The 7,251-nt window shown below is 42.9% G+C and overlaps 1 protein-coding gene across 1 annotated transcript; it reads right to left on the minus strand.

The window, feature by feature from the left end:
* Window positions 1-1,511: 1,511 nt before the first annotated feature.
* Window positions 1,512-3,469, minus strand: LOC118752929 (the record flags this gene model as incomplete). Its single annotated transcript, XM_036487776.1, has 2 exons — window positions 1,898-3,469; window positions 1,512-1,822 (listed from the first exon to the last, which is right to left on the minus strand). Coding segments are annotated over exons 1-2 (1,883 nt in total), but the record flags the coding sequence as incomplete, so codon positions are not given.
* Window positions 3,470-7,251: the final 3,782 nt, after the last annotated feature.

Below are 7,251 nucleotides of genomic sequence, written 5' to 3' on the forward strand. Positions count from 1 at the left end.
TAGCTTTGTGAAGGAGCTAAACCGTGAAAAATTTATGACGGCACTGCCGTGTTGCACCTCCAAAACTGGAACGGATATTTCTTCTGGGAGTACTGGTGACGCTGTGATCGTAGCCGTGGGCCAATACTCTTCGTCGTACTGCAAGAACTCGGGACCTTTTACCCAACGGCTGCTACTGTCGAACTTGGGTAGACACAAGGGGCGTGTTGCTACGTCTGCTGCATTTTGACAAGGTGACACCCATCGCCACTGCTCTTTTGCCGTTGTGCCGAGAATCTCGACTATACGATGGCCGACGAACGCCTTATACTTTCCTTCGGACGAATGCACCCATTGCAGAACCGTCTGGGAGTCGGTCCAAAAAACTGCTCGCCCTATGTTGAACTCGTGGCTGTCCTCGATGAGCTTGTACAAGCGGGTGCCCAATACTGCGGCCTGTAACTCGAGTCTCGGGATCGACATCAGTTTCGCTGCTGCTGCGCGTGTTTTTCCCATAATGAAGCGAACGTCAACTCCATTAATATGAAGTACTCGAACGTATACTACCGCAGCAAATGCGACTTGACTAGCGTCGACGAAAGTGTGGATTTCTACCTTGCCACCATGTAAGATTTGCGGCGAATAACAGTGAGGTATTTTCAACTGCTTCACGTTAGGAAAATCTTGCCACCAGGGCCACCATCTCTTGTTTAGTTCTTGAGGCAGAACTTCATCCCAGCCAATCTCGTACTTCCACGCTTCTTGAATGAGAATTTTAGTAGTAATTAAAAATGCGGCTAACATATCAAATGGATCGAACACCGACATCACGATTCGTAACAACTCTCGTTTTGTCGGAGCTCGTGCTCGGTACAGGACATCTTTCGGCAAACGGTGGAACTTCGTGTGGAGTTCGAAAACGTCATCGTTTGTATTCCAGTAGAGGCCAAGCACTTTGTCCACTGACCCGTTGTGTTCCAGGCTAACCACTTCTCTCACGGATAACGACGAATGATTCAAACGATCTTCTACTTCTTCGCAGTAGGAGACGAAGTTCCGCAACTCGAACCCTGCTTGTGAATTGATGCTGACAATGTCACTGCAGATACTAATGGCTTGTTCAGGCGTGTCGAAGGTTGCAACTAAATCATCGACATAATGCTTGTTAATTATAGTGGTTGCGGCGTCTTGAAACTGTCCTCGATACTCCTCGGCGTTTTTGTTTTTTATATATTCGGCGTTGCAGGGTGAGCGTGCTGATCAGTTGCGCGTATCTTGATTCGCGAAAACATTTCGCGTGTGTCTGCGGACACTCTGACACGTCCCTGGCGAAACTGTAGCAAAATCCGTATCAACGGCTGTGCTTGTTCCAGAGCTGCGAGTTGAGCGACACGTTGTTTACTGCGGCTGCGGCATCAAAGACGATTCGCGTCTTTTCGGGCTTATGCTGGTTGAATACGGCAAAGTGAGGTAAGTACCAAGCATTTTGGTGTGGCTCTCTGGCTTCTTCACGGCTTAACTTTCTTGCATACCCTTTGATCACGTACTTAGCCATCTCTTGTTTGTATCGTGTACCAAACTCGGCATCGTTCTTCATTTGGCGCTCCACTGTCAGTAAGCGTTTTTCGGCCATTGCTTTACTGTTTGGCAACTTCGGTGGATATGTTCTCCATAGTAAACCGGTTTCATATTGCTTGCCTACTCGTTTAGTTGTTCGGCGCAATATCTCACGTGCTCGCTGGTCTTCATCTGACTTAAATGAAACTGCTGGAGGGTTGACTCTAAAGCTGTCTGCTGCGAAGTACTCGTGTACTAAATCGTGTAATTGCTGATATTCTTTCACCTACAAAACACGGCGATTCAATGTTGTAGGTAGCTTGGTTGGGCCGTACGCGACCCAGCCTAGTAGTGTTTTTACAGCTAGCGGGCTGTCGATGTTGGCTTGGACTGTTGCTGAGGTCACACCCAGGTATGCATGCTTTAGCCCGATGAGCAAAACTGGCTTCGCACGACAGTAGTTTTTTATCGGAAAATCTCTCAAATGGTGAAAATTTTCCTTGGCCATAGACTGCTCTGGCAGGTTCAGGTTCTTAACCGTATATACCTCCTTCAGTAGAAACTTCCTCTTCGTCGCGCAATTCTCAACTTCAATTCTTATTTTATGCGATTGTTCCGTAACAACGTTGTTGTCATACCACTGCAGCGTAAGTGGATGCAAGCAAACCTGAGCTCCGATCATCTTGGCCACTTCCTCTTCCATTATTGAAATTGACGAACCCTCGTCGAACATCGCTAATATCTCACGCTTACCTTTCGGTCCATATATGTTGAATATTTTAAACAGTTGACCATGTGCGCTTTCTGTTTCTCGACAATTCAGAAGTGTCTGCGCAATGACATCCTCTCGTGTAGTTCGGCGTAGCCTCTGCATTGTTGCATCTTCGTTGTGGAGTAGCTGGCTGTGATAGCGTTGGCAGCCACGTATGTTACACCTCCTTCTTGCACGACACTTTTGTGTGGAATGCCCCTTGCGTAGGCACGAAAAGCAAAGCTGTTGCGCCTTAACCAGGTCCCACCGCTCTTGAATACTGCTTGCCTTAAACGCATCACACTGTGGAAGCATGTGGTTACCACTACACTGATAGCAAGTAAGTGAGTCCTTTGGCCGCTCAATATGCATCAGCCGACGAGGATTGCCCGATGACTGCCTGCCACTCTGTGCGCTGATCGTCGGCATAAGACAAATTATTTTAGCCAACTCGGTAAGCCACTCAGAAAATTGTTCAACTGATGGATACGGTTGTATAGTCGCAGCATGCTTCGCCCAGTCGAACTGTCGGTTATGCGGTAACTTACCCACCATTTGTTCTAACAATGTTACGTTAGCTAAGTGCTGCTGGCAATTTGCAGACTTAAGAAATGTAACAACATTTCCCACTCTCGAGGAAAACGGTACAATTTGCTCCGGCTTATTGTCGGCTATTGGCGGGAAATGCTGCAGTTTACTGATTTGGAATTTAACCCAAATGTCTGGTCGCCCGAACCTGAACTCCAACTCGCTTATGACGTTCGGCACGTTGCTCGGGTAAATTAGCATGGCGGAGACAGCTTCTTTGGCGGGACCAACTAAGCATTTCTGCAACCTCATAAGGGTTTGGCGGTGGCTGTACCCAAAGGTTTCCGTGGTGTCGCTGAAATTTGCGAAAAATAGCGGCCAGTCTTCGACATTGCCGCTGAACACAGGCAAATCATAAAGATTTACTTGCGAGTCGGTTGGTGCTACGACGGCTTGAGTATTGTCACGCTGTGCTGGCTGCACGCCCTGCTCCGGAATATTCTGTGGTTGCATGCCTTCGCGAAGCCTTATTATGTCTCTTTGGCTCTCCGCAGTGCTTTGTCTAAGCTCTTCTACGGAAGCCCTTAACGCATTCAATGTAGCAATTATAGCATTCGCGCTGTCTTCTGCGGCTGCACCTGGCTGACCCTCCATGCTTTCAAACGCTGATTCTGATTCAGTCCTTTGAATCTCGCTCGTAACACCGGCCCGATTTCGTAAAAAATATCGGTTAGTTTCAGACATACAAAATGGCCTCCGGTACTAACTTTATATTTTTTTCACCGACAGCGTACAAGTGTAAAAGATGTTGAAGTGTAAGAACTGCTTCTGCTTACCGACAAAGGATTTAAAACGAATAAAGCAACGACGTTTGAGTTGTATAAAAATGTATTATTAAGGTTTCTACTTTTACAAACACGTAAGCGCGTAACTTGTACTTTTAAACATAAAATATGTATATATATATGAACTGCAGTCGGTAAGTGTTTAAATAGTCGTAGGTTGAACGCTGAAGGTTTTAGCTTGAAGCCTGCTGTTGTTGTTTTACACTTGTGTTGCTCGTACGCTGTCTGAGTCCTTATGTCATGGCCGACAAAAATATATACCAAAGTAGGTTGCAGTTAAGGCACTCGAATCTCCTTTAACTCTGACTAACATTCGGAATATTTTTTTTAATTTTTGAAATTAACTGTTGGGCGTTTTAACGCCATGCGGGTTCACTAGTTGAAGAATATATTTGCCAGACACAAAAGAACAACTGGCGCAACTTCGCAAAGGAGAGAGGCACTTAGCTCAGTTCTCGTGCTATAATTTGTAAATCTTTCCACCTTCTAAGAGCTATGTTGTGTATCTTCTAAATAGGCTAAAGAAAGTATGAAAACGAAAAAAGGCTTTATTGGACTCTGCATTACGCGAGAGTAACAATCAGCCCTTTCGTTAGCATCACTGCCGTCACAATGTAGAATTCATCGCAAAGTAGCCTCACCTCAATAATTTTTTAACCAAGAGATTAGATACCAAAGATCCTATTAACGGTTCTGAGACACATTCGCCGTCCATCTTCTTCGTTTATAGCCCGATATCTTATCCACCAATTGAAGCTTGAATCCTATCCTGCCTAGAAAGCTATTTGGGAAAAGTCATGTTCGTTCCTAAGATCGCCCTAAAATATTTCGTGTACTCTGTGAGAGTCAGCATGGTGTCACCTAGTAACGAAAAATCTCATGCAGAAATTTTATACATGGAATTGAAAATGGAATTTTTAGCGGGTGGAAAAACCAAATATAATTTTTGTAAGCACTCAGGCACTCAGAGGTAAGGGATATAAACATAGGTAGGGTGAGAATTCATTGCTCCTCTGCAAATTTAAGACACTATTTTATAAATATTGGCAGTTTGTTTAGGGAAAGATGATATATATAGTCCATTATCGATACATCTGAACCAAAAATGTACCACATAAGTCTGGCGAAGGCGGAACAGCTGCAGATTAAATGTTCTGTACTATCCTCGTCCACAAATAACATCTACACGGTGGATTATCGATCATGCCGATGGGGACCATATATCGTCCCCATGGATTGTGCCACGGAATGAGTCCTATGAGGTCTCATAAATCCCTCATTCGTTGTCTGAAAAGGAGTTACGCTACCAACCTGTCAGGTCTTTCCAGAAAACACTAGGTTATATTGCAGGTGTCAGTGCTACACCAACGGCTGTCATGAAATTGTTTATGAGATCCTTGATGTACACTATCGTTCCCGCTATGCTTGGCCCTAAAATCGGCTTCGTTCCAATTGTACGCTTCAGAGCACCGCAGTTCGCCAATTCATCAGCCAGTTTGTTGCCTTGAATACCGTTGTGTCCTGGTACCCATACAAGTTCATGTTCATTCCACCTTGTAACGGAGTTCAGCCTGAACTTAAATTTCTGTACTTTCTTTAAAGAGATGCGAGCGGTTTTCAATGCCTTTGGAGCAGCTTGCAGATCCTGATTTTATGTATAAAACAGTCCACACATCTCCTCATGGATCGCGAACTTAAGAGGTAGCAAATCCAACAAAGCATTACCAGCCTGTCCTGACGTTGTAACCATGGCGCCCGTAATGCCTATACACACGCTCCCTTGTAGCCCGTTTAACATGGAAACCGTGGTTTTGCGTCATCATGCTACAGCGGAATACTTGACGATTGGTCTGACTAAAACTAAGTATATCCCGGATACCATAGCCGGTCACAAACCCCAGGTTTTTCTAAAGCCTCTCCGACACTGTCCGAAAACTTTAAGCGCTCGTTTTACCTTCAGCTCGACGTGAGTTTTGCATGTCACCTTCGTATCTGGAGTTATATATACTTCCTTGTGAAGAATACTATGTTTGAGTAGCCCAGTGTTATAAAGGTTGGTCCAAGATAAATGACCCAAAGTTCTGATTATCATTTTGGTAAATTTCTGGCGTTTTACAAGCCCTAAGCTTTTTAAGATTCTGACGCATATTCAAATAACCACTGACTTCCAAAAATCCCATAGCAAAAAGTCGGGAACTTACAAATCTGATGCCGGCCTATGAATATCACCAAAACGTGATATAAAACGGCCCAGAAATGCCGATCTCAGGGCATTGTGTCTCGTGCTGTGTCTGCTTTTGCACCACATAATTTCTAGTTCCAATTAAGCCAATTGGAGCCGTTCACCGTTTACAGTAATTGCTTGAATGGACTGATGACACCTGCAGTGTAAACATAACATAATATCGACGTATGAGTGGAATATCGACCTATATTGGCAACGGGTTCGAAAACACTTTATATCAGGAAACTTTTCAAGAATGCCCTTTTTCAAAATTTGATTAAAGACCGCCCTATCCCAGAATTTGTTTAAAAAACGTCCTAGCTCAACTGAAAATTTATTGAAGATATGTTGAGATAGGACGTTTTTGAATCCGCAGCTGAGATAGGGAGTTTTTCAACCAAGTTTTTAAACATGGCTGTTCCCGTATTATATGTAACCAAAATGTTCTTAGATTAAATATACTTAAATTTATATGAATGAAATATTTAAAAGTTTTAAGTTTAACATTTTATTGCACATGCAAACTATGTATTATCATTATATTGACAAGCATATTCATAAAGCAACAAAACATCGCAAAGAGCGAACTATTATTAGGTTCATTCGCGTAGCTGTTAATTGTTCATGTTTAACCAAAACTTACAAGTTTTTGCATTCGCGTACGCAAAAAACTTGCAAAGTAGGGGAAATTGAGAGAGCAAAGTGACATTTCATTTTGAGGGGAAGCTGCTGGTTTTTGCTGGAAAAATTTTTGCCAACAGCAATTTGCCAACAGGAAAACAGCTGATCAAAAACAGCTGGTTGGCATTTACGCAAATCACAAAATTGAATTTGATGGTTTGGAAGTTAAAAATTACAAAATGCGACTAATTAAACTTGTAAGAAGTAAGTAGTTATTTGTTTAATCAATAAACTGTGCCAGGATACCACTTTGTAATGAGTTTTCGTACGTTTTAAATTTTACACTTTTGAATGTAAACAAAAATTATATCAGCTGTTCGTCTAACTTGCAAGTTTCTGCAAATTTTCTGTTCGCGTACTATTTTGGATATTTCTCTCTTGTGAGTGAACAGATGACATTTCGCCGGAATTTGGCAGTTTGTTGGTTTCTGTTGGAGATTTTAAACGAACGCACCTATTAATGTTCTCATCAGTTCCTTATTACGCCGTCCTTCTTAGCGGCCCTTTATGTATTTGCTATATCGCTTAAGTTTGACTCTTTCACTTGGATTACGACGGCGAGCAAATGAACACGTTTTACTCTATCTAGAGTAATTTTTCTTAATACTTGAGTCTTTTCATTTGCCTGCGGTAATTAGGGTATTCATATCGCGGCATTTATATTATACGTAACTATTTTATAAAGT

This window comes from Rhagoletis pomonella, unplaced genomic scaffold (assembly GCF_013731165.1).
Source record: "Rhagoletis pomonella isolate Grant_MI unplaced genomic scaffold, Rhpom_1.0 Rhpom_scaffold_01968, whole genome shotgun sequence".
Lineage (NCBI taxonomy): Eukaryota > Metazoa > Arthropoda > Insecta > Diptera > Tephritidae > Rhagoletis > Rhagoletis pomonella.